Source organism: Pteropus medius, unplaced genomic scaffold (assembly GCF_902729225.1).
Source record: "Pteropus medius unplaced genomic scaffold, Ma_sr-lr_union100, whole genome shotgun sequence".
In the NCBI taxonomy this organism is placed as follows: Eukaryota; Metazoa; Chordata; class Mammalia; order Chiroptera; family Pteropodidae; genus Pteropus; species Pteropus medius.
Window position 1 is genome coordinate 25924577 of NW_024346667.1, and position 24023 is coordinate 25948599.

General features: G+C 33.6%; 1 protein-coding gene and 1 pseudogene across 10 annotated transcripts in view; one reads left to right on the top strand and one right to left on the bottom strand.

Moving 5' to 3' along the window:
- The window catches only part of MARCHF1 (membrane associated ring-CH-type finger 1), a 576629-nt gene that overhangs the window by 340685 nt on the left and 211921 nt on the right, over positions 1-24023 (bottom strand). For 4 of the 10 annotated variants that reach the window (XM_039876297.1, XM_039876290.1, XM_039876303.1 and 1 more), the window contains one exon: positions 5761-5969. The exons of 3 other annotated variants lie outside the window; for them this stretch is intronic. In XM_039876297.1, coding sequence (XP_039732231.1) covers positions 5761-5859 — 99 coding nt within the window. In that variant the 5' untranslated portion in view covers positions 5860-5969. Of the gene's footprint in view, positions 1-5760; positions 5970-24023 lie in introns of those variants that run through there. 3 more of the 10 variants (XM_039876291.1, XM_039876296.1, XM_039876295.1) reach the window with 3 other exon arrangements.
- On the top strand, positions 20161-20933 carry LOC120613170 (rRNA-processing protein FCF1 homolog; annotated as a pseudogene).

Here is a 24023-nt window from a genome sequence, read left to right on the forward strand (position 1 = left end):
AAGTTCTAACAATCCTGATTAATAAAACACGTGTAACTACGTCTGCTCCTTCCATGCTCCAAGATGCTGCCACAAAGAGACGTTTGTTCAATAATCTTTCAAACATAATAATCACACTGAGTCTCATTAGATTACCATGAATTCATAATTTTTTTAAATCCACATCAGGGAGGAGTTTTAACAATCTACCTGCCTAATTGAGCCCACAATTTAAAAATACTTACCAAGGTATATCAGCAATTACTAGTTGTTTTCATTTAATAGTCAATAAAATATGTTATTCTGCCTTACTTACTAATACAATTACCTACAACATCTGTTTTAAACAAGAAAAATTGATGTGAATTATGCTAATTTCATTGATGAAAGCAAATAATAAAATGGAAATTTCCTTATATGAAAGTATTTTAATACTATTAGCGTACTCAATGGAATTCACTCTAAGCACATGGGACTCATTCAATTTAGTCTCAGGAGAGTAGTTGAAAAAGTGCTCTTCTGGAGAAAAGAAAAAGAGAATTAGCCTTTCTACCCCTGCTTTACATCCGCTAAAGGTGTATTTCACTTGGTTAATACAGAGCAGTCTGGGTTATTCAAGTTAATGTTTGTGATTGTTTTACCTGAATCCCAGCCATTTTCAATTTCAGAAGTCAGTCACTGCACAGGTAACAATGCCGGGAACTACTATAACTACACTTTGGCAAAGGAGAATCATTCAGAGCCCTGTTAAGTTGTAAGTGATACTCAGCAATGACAACAACAAAAATGGCTTAAGCAATAAAGAACAGATATTGAATTACTGCATTGGAAAGTTGTTTGGTTTTGAACAAGGACTGGTTTCAAGCAAGGATTGACCAAGTGGCTCAACCAAGTCATTCAGAATTTTGTCTTTCTCTCTCCATCCTGCCTGTTTCTAGGTCAACTTCAGCCTCAGGAGCATCTCTGGACCCAGTGAAGCTCCAACTTTTTCCCTCACAGTATCTGGATCCAGACCTCATGTCCTCATGCAAACCATCCAAAAGAAGAGAGCAAGTTTATCCCAAACGTTTCTAGAACCAATAAGGCTTGTCTTCACCAAAAGTCCCAAAGGCTCAGTGCATGCCACTGATTCTGAAGGAGTTATGAATCCATCCCTGAATGAATTACCATGACAGAGTATTATGATACGCTGACTGGTAAAAGCAAATCAAAGCTCATCCTGAACCATGTGGCTGAGAACGGGCAGAGCTGGCTCTCTGAGCACTGTTACCAGAAGGTAGAATGGATAATACACAGCAGAGACAGGTATCCCTTTAAAGGTGAGTGTCCACTGCTCAGTCCTATCCTGCCGGAGCCAAACACACCAAGTCCTCACTTAACCTTGTCTATAGGTTCTATGGCTTTAAGTGAGACAATGTAGAACAAAACCAATTGTACCATAGGCTAATGGATAGAAGCAAGAATTAATTTCCTATGGCAACTCACCAAAGATATAGCAAAATGACGTCGGGTGAAACAATGTTAGTCTAGGATCTATTGTACACCTTCGAAGACAACCCAAGTCTTTGCGTGCCCAGAGTGGAGCATGACCACATGATTACATTAAAGGAGTAACAGAAGAAAATAAAATGCTCTGATCTTTGAAATGAGATCTACATTTACTAGTAAATATACTTTTTTATTTTCTCTAGGGGACAAGTTAGAGAGGTTAAATGGCTTACTCAAGGTTAAAGGGCTTTGAGGAAGCCAGGATTCCATTTCAGATATCCTGATTCTCAGTCCAGCATCTTCCTTATTATTTTGCTCATGATTACTTAATTTTACTTTATTTCAAATTTTTAATAAAATTAATTCTACATATATTATAGAAATAGGACCCATTTTATTTTTCACTTGACCTTATGAGTCACAACAGATAACTATTAACAAGAAGAAATCCAAACTCCTCCACGGAGAGGTTAGCAACTTTAGGGGTCATATAGCTCTTTTTAAGTTTTGAGATTGTAATTCTATGCCTTGTGGGAAAAAAACAAAAACTTGCTAAATGCAATTGTAATAGGAAGGGCACTAGACCGGCAGTCAGAAGCCTATGGTTTTGTCCCAACTTTACCACTAACTAGTGGTGTGACAATGGCAAGTTATTTATACTCTATGGATTTTGATTATGGAACTAACATTAAGAATTATAAGGGACTTTCTGATTCTGGAATCCTTTGATTCCATAAATTTTGCTTAAGAAATATGAAAAGGTTATAGTACCTTAATTATAAAGAAACATATAGAATTTGAAATGAGATTGGTTCAAATTAGGCTATGGCCTTACATTAAATATGTTATTTAATTTTTATGATTTTCTAATAAAAAGTAGAATTAATAAATCTGTAATTTATCCACTATGTTCAAAATGAAAAATATATATCAAACAGTCATATTTTTTTTTCAGATCACTTAAGTTTATAAAGGGATTGCCAATTAACAGACCAACAGCTACTGTGAGCCAGGAAGAGTAGCCCATGGGGCTGTCACTGGAAAGGCAAACAGAAGACCTTGAAAGGGATACCCCAGAAAAAGAAAAGGAGAGTTAACATTCTTTTTGAAGAAAAACAGGAAAAACTAAAGTAAATAAATATCATAAAATCATGAAAGCAGTAAAGAAAAATTCTACACATAAACAAAATTTGTTTTTTTGTTTTTTTTCCCCTTCCCCCTACCAACAACCTTCTAAAGCATGGCTGCCATACGTGGTCCATCAGTTTGTGAATGAGGAAAGGTTCAAAGGAAAGGAACCATGGCCTCTTTTCTCCTCTTATGTAACTTCCATCGTCTAACCCCCAGCTCTGTGCTGACAGATATATGGCAGCACACAATGCAGGTGACAGTTAGCACCCTTGGTTTGATGCCTGGTTCATTCCTACATTTGAAATACAGTAGGCTTTAGAGATATCTGCTTATAAATCCCAGAGAATTATAAGGAGTATGTGCTAGAGGATGACTAAATACTGAAAATTACATAATCATAATTTCTGGTTATAGAGTATAAAATTAAGTTGCTACTAGAGTTTTAAGAATTTGATTACCCCTGTAAGAGACAGATTGGCCCAAATGCCTAATGTGAATTAACTGCAGCCTAATTAGTTGTGTTAACATATCTAAAAAAAGAAGGAAAAAATGGATTAATAAAAACAAAGGCCCATTTAGAAAAGCAGGTAAATGAGATTTAAAGAAGCTAAACTGGTCAGTCTGTGTACTCTGCTAGGGAAAAAGAGGTCAGGAGAGATCCAGGGCTATGAACCTCCTTAGAGGGGTATCTGCCCGATGGTTTTCCCAATATGTGACTTTCGCAAGGTGTAGATGAGCTATCCCCATCCCAAACCGTTTAATTTTCGTCATTGATTCCAAGCTAAAAAGGAAAGTCTGATTTCTAATTTCCTTTCTCAAACTTTTCTGGAGCTTGCACTCAAGCATTCCATCACTTAAAAAAAAAAAATTATCTCCAGATATAAATTAATAAATTTGACCAGCTGCATTGTATATAAATCTTTCATAACTCTGATTAGTCTATCCACTTCATAAGAGACTGATCATCTAATGATCAAGCTGTGACAATGAAATCCTTTCTTTGGAATGGAAGGCTGAGGCCCTGTCCTTTAACTGTACAAACACCCTCCAGAGCTGAGGTCTCTGGAAGATGAACCTGAATCTTTCCCCTAAACATTAATATCATCTATATCTAAACTGGATGATGTATTATAGAACTGCGCATTTGAAACCTATTTAATTTTATTGACCAATGTCACCCCCAAAAATTTAATTTAAAATAAACTTTAAAAAAATGAATGCCCACTGATTCGCCTTGTGACGCATTAAAGTATGTCTGTCCTTGAATGAAATGCAGCTGTTCAAAATGAAAACTTATTTAAAAGATTTATTAAGATGTCTAAAGATGTGGTTTAAGAGCAATATCTGGATAAAGACTGAGGCTATTTTTACTTGATGTAGAATAATTCATTATTATTTCTAACATGGAAAAAAACAAGTTTATTTGGTTGTTTTCAAAAGTCACGTAAGCCAGCCATCCCAGCTTTATCTGATTCATCACCAAGTAAATATCAACAGCACGAGATGCCTGCTAATGCCAAAGAAGCGGGGTTTGGAAAAGAAACAGTGTTTTCATTTCCGAACATTGTTCAGAAGCCGATCATTACATATATCGAAACTGCCACCCGATATCATCTTATGAAGTTTCCTGTATCTTAAATTCATCCAAAGAACCTAGATGATGAGTAAAAACATGAATGTATAACTTTTATAAATCTTGCTTTTAGAAATTCCATACCTATTTCAGAATTGGTCAGTGTTCTTCACTCCCCACCCCATGCCAATAATTTCAAGAGATAGCTCTTTCATGTTCTAATAATCACATTACCTTTTTTAAAGACATATTTAAGAGAATTTCCAATTAAACTAAGCCGATAAGTTTCCTGACTTTACAAAAATTTTTCATTCTCGGAAACTTCAGAAATTCCCAGTGTGCCTATGGCAGGGCAATTACTAAGGTAAAAGAATCTCACACTATATTAGACAAACCTGAAGTTTTGTACAAATTCCAGCCACATCGAGATCTCATTGCTCTTCAATGACATTTCAAAGTCAGTTCAAATAAAGTACATTGAGGCTAAAAATATCTTTTCTCGTGTGAAGGTGTGTTTGAGGTTATCACTTTCTACCTCTCAGGTACCCTTTGCCACTCCACTCCCATTGCTTTTGATGGTTGGTTTTGCTTGGTTTTTTGTCTCCTTGCCCCTTCAGTCCCTAGTACATATTCTTGAAAAAAATATATATTAATATACAGAACTGGAGGTGGAGAAAGCTCACTTTCTACAAAGCTAGTAAGACCTGAGGACTAGACAACAGTTACACTAAGGAGACACGAGGATTACAGTATCTGGCATTCTATCTCGAGCCCCCTTTTAGGCAAACAAAACAACATTTATAATATTTTCACCCAATATCCTTGAGTCTGCTCAATCTCTTTCTTAAAACACTCTGATCTTTCAAGCAGTTTGTTTAAAACAACAACTGCTAAATTCCACTGCAAAATAAAGCCTGAAGGTATTAAGTTGACTATTATTATATTTCTCTAGCCCACATAAGTTTAAGTTTCAAATAATGCTTTTCTTTTTCATGAAGAAAAAAATCACAAATGAAACAGACATCAGACAAAAGTCATATACATGCATGCCCTGGGAACGTATATGGAGAGTGACAAATCCTATGAGGCAGTGAAATGTCATCCTAATTCATTTGATATATTCAGTGACACGGCTGTCATATCTCTGGCTTTGCTGTCACTTTGTTAAGAAAGTTATTTTCAAACATTCTAACTTATTGGGCAGTGAGTAAAATTAGCAAACATCAACAGTCCCACTGTCTGAAAATGGATGACAGCAATGTCCACAGCCATCCAAGACAGCTGTGTTGTGGCACATGAGCCACCAAAGGCCAAAATGACTCTGTACACTGTTTAGAAAAAGGAGCAGAAGTTTTTATCTGTCAAGCAGCAAGTGTCCTTCTGGATTTGGCTCCTTTCTTCATTCAGAAAATACAGGTTACATTTAGCATGTTCCTGTTAGTTACAAATGATTCTCTTCCAAACTCCTGTCACACACTGAGAGCGGGAGCCCGGCTCTCTAAGCCTTAGCCACATCTTGTGGCGCAAAGAGCATCACTGGCTACAGTTGGTTTGACTGTCCTATTTTATCAAATCAAACCTCCTCTTACCTCGACTTCCTTGTTCTTCTCTTTGTTTCTGCCCATTGAACTTCTCCCATTGCTGGCAGTCTCCCGTGCTGGGATTACGGAAATCTGGTGGAGGGGCATACTGGCAGGGCTGCAGGTTGCCAGTCCCTGATTGGATGTCTTATCTCTTCGCTCACCCTGAGTAGCCCACCTGCACAATTGTTCATATCCTTGCTTTGCCAAGCTCAGTTCTAAACAAAAAGGGGAAAAATAGTGTTTGAGACACTGTGCAGCAGAAGCCAGGGTCTCTGGCCAAAATGTCAAACACGCTGAAAGGGAGTCTTAAAGAAATGCAAGAGCAAATAATCCAGGGAGTGTTGCCTCTCAAAAGGATGATTTACTGCAAGTCATAACTGCACTGCTTTGTCACTGGAGCACCCCGTCTCCCCTAACAGCATTGTGGGAGACAATTCAATTTCTATGGTACCTAATAACTGTCATGGAAACCAAGGAAACCTAGGTCTCACAGGCCCTTATTAGCAACTGCTTCCTTTAATGACACAGACTCCCACATTTGCAGCGGCTGCCACTTCTGCTTTTGTTTCTCTCTTGATTCCCCAGGAGTCCACTAAGCACCCAGAGACACCACATCCTGCTGACTAAGTAAATAAGCAGAAGGCTGAAAAGCTTAGTGTCCTATTTGGAGCCAAATCTCTTCCTTGAAAAGCGTGGCTAGCTGGCTGTGTCCTCCATGCCTTCCCAGTAATCTGCTTAGGTCAAAGGATGTGCCTTGAAGTGAAGAGCATTGAATGAAGTGTTTAAAAATAAGGAGAGAAAGAGAGAGGGCATTGAGGAGAGAGAGGAAGGGAGAGAGGGAAGGAGGGAGTCGGACAGACGAACAGAGCCGACAGACTGAGAACAAGTGCAAATAAATGTCTTTCTTTGGCTGGTCATAAAAAAAGAGCTAACCATTCCTGCACCTTTCTTAGTAAGACATCAGCCACAGGAGGCAGAAGGCATCAGCGTTCTGAGACACAGACCACCACACTACTCATTTCAGCTTTATGGTAACTGTGCTCTCTGAAATATATAAATATATTTGTTAGCATCAGTAGTAGCCTCTCCTTGATTTTTCAAGTAGGAAACAAACTCTGCTAAGGACTTTACTGAACTCTTAATAGTTATACAATTTGGAAAAAATAAATGGTTGATCCAAATTTCTACCCTTCAAATTCAAAAAAAAAAAAAATCAATCTCTTACTGTAGCGAATTTTCAAAAAACATCAACTTTTTAAAAAATCACTTTCCCCTGTGATTACTTCTTCTTTGTTTAGGTATTCTATCTTTAAAAAGACAGAATTTTCTCATTTTAGGTAAATGCACTTTATACTTACAAATATATCAGATCTCCCACTATCTTTTGTGTTTTTTCACTCCAAAAGAAGCAAAATTTCAAAACTCTGTTGTTTTATACATCCTCGGGCACTGCGTGTAAGTTTTAATTTGTTCCCAATCACAAAGGAGTTTCTAGGTGCAATTCACCTTTAATCAGCTTTGTATTCCACAACAATAATGCCATTTTTTATATGACGTTCCAAGCTGTTTAAACTTGGGATAGACATAAAAAGTGAAAAGGGTAGGGACTCTCATTGGCAATTAAGACAAAAATAATCAGTGTAAAGATTGCTCAAAAATCTTTAATTTAAATACTTGCTGAAACAAAACTTCAATGTACTTTCAAGTTTGGTCTGTGTGTTTCTTTTAACTTAAATTAGCTACTCTTACATGAGCTCTGGAAGTAGCTCTCACCTCTATCATCCATCAGGCTCACCTGGAGAGAATTTCTAACACTTGGGTACCTGAAACTCACTTTACCAGAGATTCAGGCTCAGTGGGGCTATGGTGGGAACTTGAGGTGGACATTTCTTTAAAATATCACAGATGATTCTGATACAAACCAATTCTGAGAATCACTGTGGTTTATCTATAAAATAACCTTAGAATAATAAGCTAAAATATATCGAGTTGCTAATCTCTTGCTTTAAATAGTAAAAATAGAGTCAAGTGGCAGTGAACTTGGTATTTGTTCATCATCACTCTTAGTTTACAGTGTGTATTTGTGAAGTACAGAAGCTTTAAGGAAGTGACTAAAATCTAAACTCTTCTAAAAATGCCTTGTCCAAAGCTGATAATGCTTAAAAATTTATGTAGCTTAAGGATCACATCCGTGCCCTGTAATTGTCAAGTGGGCATTTCCTTACTTTAAAAATAATCCTTAATCCCTCTATCTAGAATGACTGTCTTAATTAAGGGAAGGCTCAAAATAGAACTCTGTGAATTTAATAATGTGTGACAAATACTGAAATGTAAATAATGAATATGTTTAGAAAAGTAATGTGGTCAGTGTTTACATCCATGAACAGTTCCATGAAAAGCTAAGGCAGCTTTTCAGATAATTTAGATTTTAATATTTTTGCTCAAAATATTCATTGAAGTTATAGGAAAGAAGCTTTTTAGCTTGAATTAACGAAATGGCTGTCTTAATCCTTTACCTCATTATGTGTGTGAGGTTTATCCTTTGTTTACTTTGAGAGTTTCCAAAAATCAGATGTGAATTTCAAATTAATTTGATTTATGTGGTCGAGTTATTGCAGTTAGCAAATTTAGAAAATAAATTGAATTTCAAAAAAAAAAAAGGTTATTTACTTCCTAGAGTATGTTACACATTTAAACAGGAGAAAGTTTATTATATCTTTTCAACTAAATGCTTCAGAAATAACCAGAATCATTAATAACCAGGATGTTTAATAAACAGTTACCGAGTATTGTACAAATTGAGCTTTTAAAATTTTCTAGCTGCATCAGAAAGAAAGAAAAAAAAAGAAAGAAAGAAAAACACAAGCTTTTAACACTTCATGTGTTCTGCTCTCCTGCCCTGGAACCCTGGAACACATCAGTGAAGGTCAATGACTCACATTCATCTAACGCCTTTCCTTAAGCCTCTCCCAAAGTTCTCTGCCAACTGAAAGCAGAAGTCTCTCTGGGATGACTCATATAACAATCTAAAACTAAAAAACTGAGGTGGAATGCATTTCTCCTGTGAGAGCACGGTCCATCTTGTGCAATAATTGAATCCCACGGAATAAATGAAAAGCAATGTATTTAGCAAGTGAGCACCACCAGGCACTGGCTCTGCTTCCAGGGAAGACATGGATTCCGGAATCATTCAACTAATTTGTATCTACATATACAACTGCAATACATGATCATGATCGAGACTTCCAAACTGGATTTTTGTGGAAACTATTGACCCTCCTGGAATATTCACTCTCTACCTGACCGTATTCCATACACGTGCCTGAATTACATTTGTTTTGCTTCCATCTTCCAGTTTTCAGCCCTCTGGCTCTGATAACAGTACTTAAATTACAGCCACTGGCTCCTAAATTTGGCATTTGTGTTCGTAATTCTAATACCAGGGCCTCAGTTTTCCCTAAGAGGTTCTGATTTAGTGCTTCTCCTTCCTCTCAGTGGCCTAGGTTGTTTCTGCTTTAAAAAGAAAACATAAAATATGCATCTGATCTTCTACTACAAGACTTACCTCAACTTTGCCAAGTTTGAGAGAAAAAAACAGCCCTCTAATGGGTTTATTTATATTGTAATTAAGCAAGAAAAGAAATACAGTATTAGGCAAAGACAGGGAACCAAAAAGACATTTGCTAATACATTAAATAGACAGACTAATAATTCAACAAACATTTATTGGTCAACTTCTGAGTTATCCGAACCATGCTAGGAATTAAGGAGCAGGAAGTAATGTACAAAATTACATGGCACAATCTCTGTAGTCAAGGAGTTTGTTATGTCATTAGGGAGATATGGCATACACAGGTCAATCGGTTTGAAAAATATATAGCACAATACATAAATATTTTAAATATAATATAAAATATTGAATGTGTCAAAAAAAAAAGCATCAAGAAATCATCATAGATCTAAATAGATCATCTTAAAGAAAAATTTGGGCCCAGGTAGGGGACTTGGTAGACATAAGGTGATAAAGTCACTTTAAGGCATAGAGATGAGAGTGATTGGTATGTGGGCATTCGGGACACTATTTTAAATAACATAGAAAATTTCTTTAAGGTTATCAATTGGTTTAGGCCATGTATGCCCATTAGAATATGATATTGATTACAGCTTGGGAGGAGAGTGGGAAGAAACCAGGCCAAGAACCCAAAGAAAGGGAAATCTATGCAAAGCAATATCCAAGTTGGAAATGCATTGATAGAGGACATAGAAATGATAAAGATAAGAACTTTAAGTAGATTTTGAAAATAGAAACAAGGTTTTTGGAGTCGGGGAAAAGATATTTCCTAACACATCCCTGGTGAAAGCAAGGGAAGCTGATCAAATGGGTTTTCTATGTTCCATCATACAGGGCCACTGTCAGAGGTTATCGAAAAGAATATAGAAGCAAGATATCACTGCACAAAAACTTTATGATATCTTGCAAAAGAGAAGGAGAAAGAAACTTGTATTTAAAAGCTATTTTTATTGGGGAAATGCTGAAGCATATACTTATATAGAAGAGTCAGCAAGTAATTCAAACAAACAAAACAAGATCAATGGGAATATTGAAGGAAAAGATAAAACAGAAAAAAAATTAAAACTGCTAGTTCTTGGTTTATAAAATTCTGCAACGTAATGAAGCATTTCTAAAGTGGTGTGTTTTCCCGGGTTCTGTCTGATTGTTGGAATCCAATCATGATTATATTTGGCATGTGTGACTATCTTTTATAATTAGAAGAACATCATTTTAATGTAGAAATTCTGTCCCTGAACACCTTTCAGAAGCAACTGGATGATCAACCTTCAAACGTGAACATAAGGTAAATCCTCAAGATCTTGGATTTTGTTCTCTGGAACACGTTGGTCCTAATTTTGGATACATCTATTTTCTAAGGCTGAAGCATATTAAAATGGAACCAAGGAATTGATTTCAGTCTTTTGGAGAATCAACAGCAATCCTTACAGCTACATAAGATATGGAATAACTACAGCAGGTAATGAAACAGTCAGTTGTACTAGTTTTTATTCCTTATATTATGCTCATAACAAAAGAATATCATCAGAAACAATCTCCTTATTAACTTCATAGGACTAATCTTTGCTCCTTCTAATTTGTTGAGGGAAAGAAAAAAATCATTTCATTCTAGTCTCCAAAAAATGATGTGTTAGAAGTAATCAAAAAATTTAAGGAAGATAAGCATATATTAATATTTATTTAGCTTTGTGGACATAGTTTAGGACTAAAAAAATATCACATTTTTATGTTGTATATTACTTTCTTGACAAAAGAAGTTAAAATCTTGTTTTAAAAATCAAGATTTATTTTGGCAAAGAAAGTTAAATCCAGTCTTATTCCCCAAATATGTAAATGTACAAGTTAATTTTGATGTTCTCCACAACTTTCAAAATGTTAGTATATCTGGTTGAACAAGAAGCATATGGGGGTTGGGGTGGGAGGTGGTAAATCTCTTAGGGCAAATAACTACTTCCCTCACATATCTTTAGAAAATGTAAAGCAGTCATCTCAAAAGGACGAGGTGGCATCTGGAGTCAAGGTCTTCAAGTCACTTGTTGCTTCTGCATTTCACTCTTCTCTCTGAGGAATTTTCACACAGGGCAGTGATGCTCCCTCACCTTATATATTCTGGAACTTCACTGTCAGCATCTTCAGGGGCCTCATAAACCCCATGCTTCTTAAGCCAAGCAGTGCAGTTCTTCTCAGCCTCTCAATGACTTAAAGAGGGAAACAGCAGTTTCTCTTCATCCATGTCAAAATTCTGACTTAATGTCTCAGAAAGTCAAAGAGCAAATTTAATTAAGTGCTTCTTATTATAAGATATTAGGCAAAGGAGAACTGGCCCTGATATTCTTAATCAAGCGCGCGCGCACACACACACACACACACACACACACACACACACCCCTACCTGTATGCACATGTGCATAAAAACACAAAACAAATAATATTATTTTGGATTCACAACTAAAACTTAAGTCCAGATGTAGAGATGCATGTATCTGCTCAAATATTATTTATTTGTATTCCTTATAAATTTCCATTACTAGTCTTCATTCAGTTTAAGAGGAAAATAGAATCACAGAATTTTACATTTGGAAGGAAAATTAGAAAGTACCCTACCATTTAACCGATGACCAGATTAAGTCCCAGTGGACTGAAAGTTTTGACAGAATTGAAGACTAGTTGATGACAGAATCAAAGCAAAACAATCTCCTGATTCACAAAAACTTCTGCCATTTCACCAGGCTCTGACCCAACCTGATGAGTATAAAGTTTAGATATGTTCTAAGTAAAAACAAGCTATGCAATAAATATATTTATGTACAGTATGCATCTATTTTTTTCACTGTTAGCTGTTCTGAGAGAAATATATTTTATAGTATAATTGTGAAGCACATGTATCTTTCTTTGGAAACTTCATTTTAATAAAGTTTTTAAAAAATTTCTAAAGGATCTATTTTTTTATTATTTGAGGAATAATTATTAAATTTGAGGACTACCTAATTTTTCCTTGTATTTTATTCTCATAGCCCACTAATTATGAAAAATATCAAGTATCATAAACCTAATGTTATTACTATTACTATTTTCAGAATAAATGGTATTTATGACAAACGATTTTAATCAGTACTTCAGAAAGTCCTATAGGAAATGATGGGTCAAAATTCAGAAAATTAAATCTATATACCCTTCTTTCATATCTGGCAGATTTCATAATGACAAAATTATCACCACAAGATTACATTTTAAAATTTCTGCTGCTGTATCTCTAAAGTTCCAAAATAATCAGCAGACTTAGGCAGTTAGGTTAATTTTCCAGTAGACATGTATGAGCATAGTCAAAATTACATTTTGAATATTACTGAGGAAATGAAGATCTGATTGACTATAAGAAAATTGGTTTTCATATTTGTTTTTAGATATATACCCATACATTTTTAGCCAAACCCAAGAGAACATTTCCCCTATAGAGAGCATCTTCAATCAAGGTGGTCCTATCAGATGCACATATATCTATTTTATTTCACTCAGAATTTTTCTCAGCCACCCTTAAAAGTCATTAGAGTATTTTTTAAATTGGAAACCAGAACTTGAAAATTGACAAAACTAACCTATAATTTATTTTCTAACTTTTAAAATGCAAATTATACTTATTAATTTTATTAAAGAGTTTTATATATTAAAGAAATATTTTACAAGATGGAAAATATGCTACCTTCAATAATAGGTGACCACTAATTTCCCAGTTTTTATACCTTGAGGATTAGTTTTTTCTATGCAAAATAATAAAATCAGAAATAACTGGGTAAAACCCCAATTGAACAATATGTTCTAAGAGACCATTGAGTTTACAAAAGTGTCTCTTGTTCCTTCTGAGAGCAAAATTGCTTATTCCTATTTTTTAAATCAGGGCGTTTATTCCTTGTAGACTTTTAGAAATAAGACATGGAATCCCATCAGAATTTAATATTTGTTCTCAATAGTCATACTATTTCCTGTAATGAGCTGAGTTATGTCTCCTCAAAAAATGTATGTTGGAATCCTATCCTTCAGTACCTCAGAATATAATTTTATTTGGAGAAAGGTCTTTATAGATGTAGCCAACTTAAAATGAGGTCATAGTGTGGGCCCTCTTCCAGTAAAACTGGTGTCCTCAAAAAAAAGGGGAAAATTTGGACACAGAAACAGACATGCACGTAGGGAAAACACCATGAGAAATTTGGAGTTACACTGCCACAAGACAAGGCACCATCAAAAGCGATGGCTTGGCACAGATGCTTTCTTGGTGCTGTCAGTAGAAACAAGGCCCTACTGAAACTACAACCTAGAATTTCTGTAGTTTAAGCCACTTAGCTTTTGGTATTTCTTTACAGTAGCCCTCCAAAAGGAATTCGTTCCTATAGACAGGTGTTTTGAATCATTTTTACCATAAATCCTACCCTAAAAGTGTATAAATAATACACTTCCAGTGAGCTGCTAAAAAAATAACTGGGCATATCACAGTTAAACTATATATTTTAAGAGACCACTGAACATACAAACTATATGTTAATCCTTTTAAGAATATAATTGTTTATTTTTTTAAATTAGCAATTATATTTCTTACAGACTTTTATAAATAAGTAAATAAAATAAGAAACGAGCTATTCATTAACTCTAAGTAGCTAATATGATGGTCCCAGAGAAAAAAGTTTGCAAATTTACTAGTCTCTTTGCATAATTGTTATTTTAAAATTTATGTTATGTTCTAATTTATATTATGATATGAATGAAAATATTACATCAACATTTTAATTTACCATTAATGCCCTAATGGGAAGTAAGAAACAACTAAAACCTTAGCTTTTTCGTTAGTTTCTTGCTTATAGCTTTAAAGTTTTTTGATGAATGAAAGCAATTTTGGTTAAACATTACCTACATATTCAGACATTTATGAGAGGTATGATCTCTTTCTACATATTCAGACATTTATGAGAGGTATGATCTCTTTCTAGAAAACAGGAAACTAATGTTCAGAAGGATCCATGTATGTTCCTACATTTCGAATGCTGAGTAACAGAGATAGTAAAAGCACTCAGACAGTCTTGCTGTTAGCTCTATACAATAGATTTTATTCCTCATTAAAGCTAGCGAAGTTTTTCTTCACAGTAGAAGCACTTTCTGGTGAAAGGCAAATAACAGGTGCATAAAAATTGGAAGGTAACTACTGAAACCTGAGCATCAAGGAATACTTGCTACTTGGATAGCCAGGAAAGTGGAAATGATATTCCAATGGATGTCTAGGCTTCCGCGAACAGGTGGGTGTGCTCAACAGGGAAACGACCCACATGAGAGGCAAAAACCGGGATAACCTATAAAGTATATAATACATAAGATGTGAATGCTAGTAAAGGACCAGGTGCACACAGAGGGTTGTAGTACAGAGTCTTAATAGAGGAGTAGTATTTGTCGGGTCCTGAGAATGCATATCTTTCTCAGAAGTAAGAATGACCATCAACAAGAGCCAAGACAGTTAGATGACAACAGTGAGCATCAAGTCCTTGGGACATAGCTAAGGACAGGAAGACAGAGAGGCTGACGAAGTGAGAGCAGAGAGCAGAGAAAAGCAGCTTAAATGGAAATGTATATGCTATATTGAATAGCACTTTTTAAAAACTAAGAATTATAAGAAAATAGCATATACCTTTTACCCAAACTGTAATTTGTACAATGTAACTTTTCATGATCAGAGGACTGCAGTAGCTCAATATCATTATTATAAATGTGAGTTATCATATTGTAGAAAATAATAATGATGACAATAGTAATTACTATTTGTTGAGCTATCTGCTAGCTGCCAAATAATGTATCAGGCATTCTACATTTATGTTACCTAATCTGGCTCTCATTCTAATCTTTCTAGGCAGAATTATTACCTCCATTTAACAGAGAAGGGAAGTGAGGCTCTGAGGGATATGTGACTTGCCCAAGTTCCCATACATAGTCCATGACTGATTTAAGATTATATTTAACTCTGCTTGTTGTTTTAACACCTTTAAAACAACATGTTAATAGAGAGCAGTGATTTATCAATTTGCAGAACAAATACAATATTGATTGTGCGACGTGCTGATCAGATTCATCATGGTACCCTGATTATGCTGTCCTTGCAATCTACGCCACAAAGCCAAACAATCAATTAATGCTTTTAAAACGTTTGTTACAATGACACCCAGCTCAATGCACTCTATAAAAATGTCTTTGCTTTCATAGAAATGGGCAGAATGACTGTATCTATCACAAGTTCCTATAGTATTTGGCCATTTCCTCAAGAATGTGTAGTAAATAGAGTACTAACAGGTCAAAAATCTAGAAAGTTAACTTTAAATTGTTGAAAAATAACTGAAACATAGAGATTCTAAATTATTTTTATGCCAGATTATACATATTGAACTGAAAAGTGTTCTACAAGACATTATTTCCTGAAATTTTTCACAGATGGCACCTCTATGGATGCCAAATAATCATAAGAAGTACCTAACTATTAGAAAACAAACTTAATTTATTACCCAAAGAGCTCTGCAGGCATTGGCTGATAAATTATGTAAAACATTCAGTGAACATAAATGTATAAAGAAAGAGAAGGAGCTACACACAGAGAAAGTGAATAACTTTATCTAAAATACTTAGAATAAATTAGATTATTTGGGCTGGAATATTTGCTGATACAATTACTGAGTCTGATAGAATAAAAATAATTCTGTTAGTCCTTGTGGAGCTTACATTGAGAAAAAAGGAACACTTGAGTAGAATGCTTATTCCCAGACTACACAATGGACAAATACTTATAGTTGGTTTGAAAATAAAATGCGATGTGAACTATGATTCTATTATGAACTTTATATATAATTTTAAATTTTATATCTTTTCCTTCATAGAAGAACTACCTAATAAAATGTTTAATATCATATAGAGAGAATAACCTAAATATAATAAAGCAATAAAAAGAAAGATCTCTTTAAAATTTTTTAAATTAACTGATTTTTCATCTGTTGTAACAGAGGCTGCAAGTACCCAAAGATCATTTTTCTAAAAATAGCTATAATTAGCAAATGAATGAGACATGAAAGAAAATGATGGCCATTTAGGTCATATTAAAATTGCCACGTAAAATTTCTACTTATGAACAGAGTTTAATGCATCTGCAATCATACTGTCCAACATTCTATTTTTCTTTTTTAAAAAAGAGGATAATATATAATTTATATCTTAAATTACTTTTAAATAAAGACAACCATTTGCTGTTAGATAGCCTTTATGAGAATACTAAAAAAAAATTAATAACTTCATTTGAGTCAAATAGATAAAGAATTAAAAAGCATGTAGTTATAACATATTTTAAGTACATAGACAGATCATGGCACATTCTAAGCACTCAAAAAAGTTAAGTTACAAACACCTAGATGCAGAATGGAAATCTCAGAATCAAGTAATGCTATAAGAGGCAAGGAAGGCAGTACCAGAAAGGAAGAAGCATGAGGTTAAAATTCTTGTGCGCTGTTGATGGAAATGTAAACTGGTACAGCTGTTATGGAAAACAGTATGAAGATTTCCCAAAATGTTAAAAATAGAACTGCCATATGATCCAGCAATCTCACTTCTGGTTATCTTTCCGAAGGAAGTAAAAACATCATCTTGAAGAGATATCTGGATCCCCATGTTCATTGCAGCATTACTCACAATAGCCAAGATATGGAAACAACCTGTGTCCATCAAAAGATCAGTGATAAAGAAAATGTTATATATATGAAAACCCTCAGTCATAAAAAAGAAGGAAATTTTGTCTTTTGTGACAACAATGGATGGACCTTGACAATATTATGCTAAGTGAAATAAGTCAGAGAAAAAACAAACAAATACTGTATATTTTCATTTATAAGTAGAATCTAAAAAAGTTGACCTCTTAGAAACTGAGAGTAGAATGGTGGTTGCCAGGGGTAGGGAGTGAGGTAAATGGGAGGAATGTCAGTCAAAGGGTACAGACTCCGTTATAAGATGAATTAATTCTGGGGATCTAATGTATAGTCTGGTGATTATAATTAACAATATGGTATTATATACTTCAAAGCTGTTAAGAGAGTAAATCTTAAATGTTATCATTACACACACTCACACAAGTAATTGTGAGGGGATGGAGGTGTTTAACCTTAGTGTGGTAATCATTTTGCAATATATATGTGTATCAAATCATCATGTTGTACACCTTAAACTTACACATGTTATGTGTCAGTAATATCTCAATGAAGCTGGAAAAAAGATTTCTCCTTTCTCCTGTTAAAATACCATCTACATGTATCTCACTGTTATCTCTCTATAATCTAGGTCTGATACTATTACCCTTTCAAAAAATTCTTCACTGCTAGCTTATTGTTTAGGTCTTCAAATTTTTTGATGGTGTATGACATCAATAAAAATTTTGCAGTGGGAGAAGCGTGAAAAAAGATGAAGGGAAATAGGAGATATAAACTTCCAATTATAAAATAAGTCACAAGGATGTAATATGCAGTGTAGACAATATAGTCAGTACAAAGTAGTAACACAATACAAAGTAATAACTTTGTATGGTGACAGATGGTTACTACACATTGTGGTGAACCACTTCGTTAGGTATATAAATGTTGAATAACTATGTTCACACCTGAAACTAATACAATATTGCATGTTAACTATATTTTAATAATTTTTTTTAAGATAGGAAAAAAAAAAAAAAAAAGATGAGGGGATGGCTTTCTCCATTGCTCTAAGGCTTTCTCTCCTACTGTGTAAACTATAAATGACTGCAAAGAAATATAAAACTGGAAAAAAATATACTACACGAATGAGTCCAGCGATTGTATGACCAGGCAGCACAGATTCATGATTCCTGAAAAAGAGAAAATAATGAGATGATTCCTACAATTCTCCGGTTTTCTGCCAAAAGGCAATTTCTGGACTCTGGTACAGAAAACAAAACTAGAACTTAATTGTCTAAGTTGAGGTCATAGTAATTCAGGTGGAGGAAAACGGACATGGCTGGAATTTGTGGAGCAAAAAACCAGAAAGTACGTATAGAGAAAGAGCTCCAGAAATCTGTATAAGGTTCCTCTGGAGTCTTTAGCTACTTACTAATCTGCATGTTTGTGAGATGAGCCTCCACAAGACAGAGGAACAAAAGAACAACTACCTGAGAGCTATAAACCAAACAAAACCCTGTGTACACAGGGTTCAAGATCTAGCAGTGAGAGAGGAAATGACTTGTAGAATCACAGGATATTCAGCAGAGATCCCCAAACGATTATGCCTTAGAGTAAATTTTACTCTAGATACTCTCTCTAAAGCTTAAAAGCCAGCCTCTAAAGACACACATTAAACCTCAAGTAAATTAACTGACTGCCAAAACAACTTTTACACTCTTAAAAGCATATAATAACAAAGTCTAAATTCTTGACAATAAAATATGCAGAATATCCTGCATTAAATAAAACATGACAAGACATAAAAAGTGGCAAAATATGATTCATAGCCAGGATTAAAGTCAGCAATGTGGCAGATCCAGAAATCACAGAGATGATGGAATTAGCGGACAAATCATTATGATAGCTATTATAAATTGGCTTAAAGAAAAATATAAACATAAGAAGAAAAGAAATTCAGAATGTAAAAAAGAACCAAATGGAACTTCTAAATATAAAAAATGCAATACCCGAAAGAAAAATTCACAAAATAGATTTAAAACCAAATTCGATATTACAGAAAAAATAAGTAGAGACATAACAGAAAAACTACCCAAACTTAAGCACAAAGGGGTTGTGGGCGGGATGGGGAGGCTAAAAAATAATAGACAGAAAAAGAGTGACATATGGGAGAAAATCAAGCAGTTTACCACTCATGCAGTTGGAGAGCCAGAAGAAAAGGAGAAGGAGGAGCAGAAATTATGTTGGAAAAAATAAAGTCAAAAATTTCCCCGAATTTACAATAATTAAAAGAAACTTTTCAAACCCCAAAGTGAAGAAATAAAATCAGACTCAAGCACAGAAAAGGCAAATTTCTGAAAACATTTAGCTAAAAGAAAATCTTTAAATAATGCTGGAGAGAAAAAGACCTATTTCATATAAGAAAAATAAGAATCACACCAAATTATCTTTATTCCATTGGAAAAAAAAAAACTGTGAAGTCCAAATTAAATACCAATAAAAATATCCTTCAAAAATTAAGTCAAAATAAATTATTTTCACACAAATAATAACAGAAAATTTGTGCTAACAGCCCTGCATTACAAGAAATGTTAAAGGAAGTTTTTCAGACAGAAATGACACCAGATGGAATTCATATCCACACCAAGGCATGAGTGTCAGAAATAGTAAATATGTGAGTAACTAAAAAAGACATTTTTGTCTCATTTAAAACACATTTTAAAATAGAGCATTTAAAGCAATGCATTATGGAGATTATAATATATAAAAATAAATGCGTGCAAACAGTAAGACAAAGAATAGATGGAAGAATAAGAAAAAATATCAATATAAGGTTCTTAAAATGTATGATAATAGGGTATTCATGTAAATCAGTGTGAAGGTAGAGGGTGATCAATTGAATATACATAGTTAAAAGCTGAAAATCACTATAAAATAAAATAAAAAGATATAGCCAATAAGTCAAAAATAAAGATAAAATTAAATCCTGAAAAATCACAATCCAAAATAAGAAAGAGGAAAAAGGAAAAAAGAATAAAAACAGATGGGAAAATAAAACATGCAGCAGGATGACAGATTATAATCCAAAGGCGTTGCTACTTACTTAATTAGACAAATATAATTGTCTAGACACTCCAATTAAGCAGCAGAGATGGTCAGATTATATAAATAAAATAAGTGCAAACTATATGTAGTCTACAAAAAAACCCAAAAACAAATGTAAAGACACGCAGGTTAAATACATTTAACCTATAAAAACTGTTAAATAAAGACATACATAGGTAAAAGTATTTCAAGAGAAATAACATGGAAGGAAACAAGGGTGAGGTGTGAACATGGGGAAGCAAAAGTAAACAAGGAAGTATGCGACCATGAAGGAATGCAGTCGCAGAGATGAGAGACTTAAAGAGGAGAATAGATTAAAACCTAAAAAGAAAGAAAAGAAAGATCCCAGTGCACTCAAAGAAAGAGAAGTCCCCCCGACACCCTTCTTGCTTATTCTTCCAGTATAACACAGCTGGGCCCACCTTACCACATCCTGATTGACACCAACTTTATCAACTTTTCCATTAAAGCCAAACTGGATTTAATGCAGTCAATGATAAACTGTCTGTATGTCAAGTATATCCTTTGTATAACTGACTCTGTTATGGCTGAAATTGAGAAATTGGGGCAGAAATATCGAGTGGCTCTAAGGATTGCCAAGGCTCCAAGATTTGAATGACTACCATGCAAACACAGAGGAACCTATGCAGATGAGTGCTCACTGCAAGTGTTACATTGCTGCCAAGGTTGACAACGATCTTAAATGAAGAATCAGGAAGATCCCTGGAGTTCTCATCATGTACATGTCTACCCACAGGTACAACATTGAGCGGATGTCAAAATATAATGGAGGCCCTTGGTTCTAATTCTTAAAAGATAAAGTTCCTCTGCTTTCTTTCAACCAACTTTTTTTTGTTGCCAGTTTATTCAATTTGCTACAGCATGAATTATTATTCTTTCACACATCTGCTCTGTGTGTGCTGAGTATGGTTAAATATACTCACTTTTTGATGTTGGGAAAATGTTATTTTTGTATCATTTTAAAATGTTGCATTGTTTTATAAATCAGATGACTGCTCACAGAATAAAAAGATATATATCATACAAACACTATTCGGAACAAACTAAAACTCAGGCAGACTAGAATTTAGCAAAAAGAATATTACTAGCAATAGATACTCTTTATGTTAAAAGTATCGATTCATTAGGAATATGTAAAAAACATATGTCTGCACATTATAACCAATTCTAAATAAGTAAAGGAAAAAAATAAGAGAAGTTTAAGAAGTGGACAAATTTAAAATTACAATTTGTGATTTCAACACTGTTCTTTGTGTAATTAATATAGTAAAAGTGGAAATAAGGATATTCTAAAAAAAACTGTCAACCGACTTCACCCAAGAACTGTAGAACAGAAATTCAAGTGCATATACAACATTCACAAAGATATATCATACCCAGAGCAATAAAAAAAAAAAAAACCCAATAAATTTAAAAGAGATGAAATCAAATATATGTTTTTGGATCATAATGTAATAAAACTAGAAATCAATAACTAGGATATAGGAAAATTCTTAAATAACTGGAAATCAATTAATATATTTCAATAGAACCCCCAAGCCAGAGAAGAAATAAATCTCAAGGGCAGTTTAAAAACATTGGGAAATGAATGAAAATGAAAATATGGAATATCAAAATTTGTGAGATGCACTTATATTGTAGCTTAAGGAGTAATTATTTAAACCTTTAAAGATTTATATTAGAGAAGAAAAAAAGTTTAAAAGTAATGGTCTAATATTCAACTTTAAAAAATAATTTTTAAAAGCACATTAAATGAAAAGTAAATGAAAGGCAATAAATAGAGAATGTTGGTAAATTAAAAAAAAATAGAAAAATATCGATGAAACTAAAAGCTGATTCTTTGAAAAGATAAATAAAATTGATACATCTCTAGCAAGACTGACCAAGAAAAATATTTTAAAAAGGCTCTAATTTACCAATAACAAGGATGAAAGAAGAAACATCGCTACATATTGAAGACATTAAAATAATAAGAAAATATTATGAACAATTTTAAGTCAATAAAATTGACAAACTAAATAAAATATTTAAATCCCTTGACAGAAACAAGTTAATAAAACTGACCCAAAAACAAATAGAAAATCTTAATAATCTTATTTCTATTAAATACATTGAATTTATAATTTAAAACTCTCCAACAATAAAAACGCTGGATCTAGATGATATACTGAGGAATTTTACATATATTTGAGTCAAAAATAAATACCAGCTTTACACACATTTTTTTCAGAATATATAAAAGGAGAGCACATTTCTCCAACTGTTTTTTCAGGATCAAAACTATCCCTATTCATAATAGCCAAGATATAGAAGCAACCTTAGTGCCCATGAATAGATTATGGGATAAAGAAGTTATGGTTCATATATACTCAGCTATTAAAAAAATGAAATCTTACCATTTGCAACAACATTGGAACTAGAGGGTATTATGCTGAGTAAAATAAGTCAGACAGAGAAAGATAAGTACCGTATGATTTCACGTTACATATGGAATCTAAGGAACAAAGGAAATGAACAAACTAAATGAAAGCAGACTCACAGATACAGAGAACAAACTGGTGACTACCAGAGGGGAGGAGGGCTGGAAGGTTGGGTGAAAAGGTGAAGGGATGAAGAAGTACAAATTAGTAGTTATAAAACAGTCACTGGGATTTAGAGTATAGCATAGGTATGTCAATATTATTGTAATGGCTGTGTTGTAGTGCCAGATGGGTGCTGGAGTAATCAGCGGGGGATCACTTCATGGATTGTATAAATGAATAACATTTTAAAATTTAAAATAAACAAATAAATAAATAAATAAATAAACTATCCCGATACCAAGGATTCCAAAGGAAAAAAAATTAAAGGCCAGTAGCCATATGAATATAAATGCTAAAATTTTAACATAATATAACAAGATGAATCCAAAAATATTTTAAAATAGTAATAAATAATGGCTAAATGAAGCTTATCTCAGCATGTTAGTTTAATAATAAAAAAATTAATATATTGCTCCACAGTAAAGACTAAAAAACAAAAACAAAAAAAACAAACCATGGTTGACTCAATAAATAGAAAAAAAGCATTTGATAAAACTCAACAACTGTTGACGATGTAATTTTAGCAAACTAGGAAGAAAAGGGAAGACACTCCCTCAACTTGAGAAATAATATTTATTAAAAAATTCTAGCTAACATCACACTTACTGATTAAACAAGCAAACAAACTGAATACTTTCCTCCCTATTATCAGGAAGAAGACAAGGATAATCACTCTTAAGAAATTATTTTCTAGTCATTATTGTCTTTGTTTTCAGAAAACATTATCAGGTAAGTAAATAATCCTTAGGAATATCACAGAAAGCAATTAGAACTAAGTGAATTAAGGCAAATTACAGAATTGAAAGTCCATTAACAAAAAAAAAATCAATTTTTATTTGTATATTCTGACCACAATGATAAAATTTAATTTCTAAAAACATCATTTACAATAGCATCCCCAAAAAACAATACTTAGGGATAAATTTAAGTGTATGTAAGATCTATACACTGAAAACTACAAAATATTGCTGAGAGAAAATAAAGATTTAAATAAATGGAGAAATATGTTTTTTAGAGTTCAATATTGCTATGTCAATTCTCTCTAAATTTATTTATAGAGTCAATGAAATTACAAGCAAAATACCAGTAGGCTTTGTATAAAAATTGATAACCTAATTATAAAGCATATATGGGAATGCAAAGAACTCAAACTAGTAAAACAAATTTGAATAAGAACAAAGTTGAAGAACTTAGATTACCAGATTTCAAGACTTAATATAAAGCTAAGTAATCAAAACTGTGTGGTATTAGTATATGGACAAATGGGTCAATGTAAATAGGGAATTTTCAAGG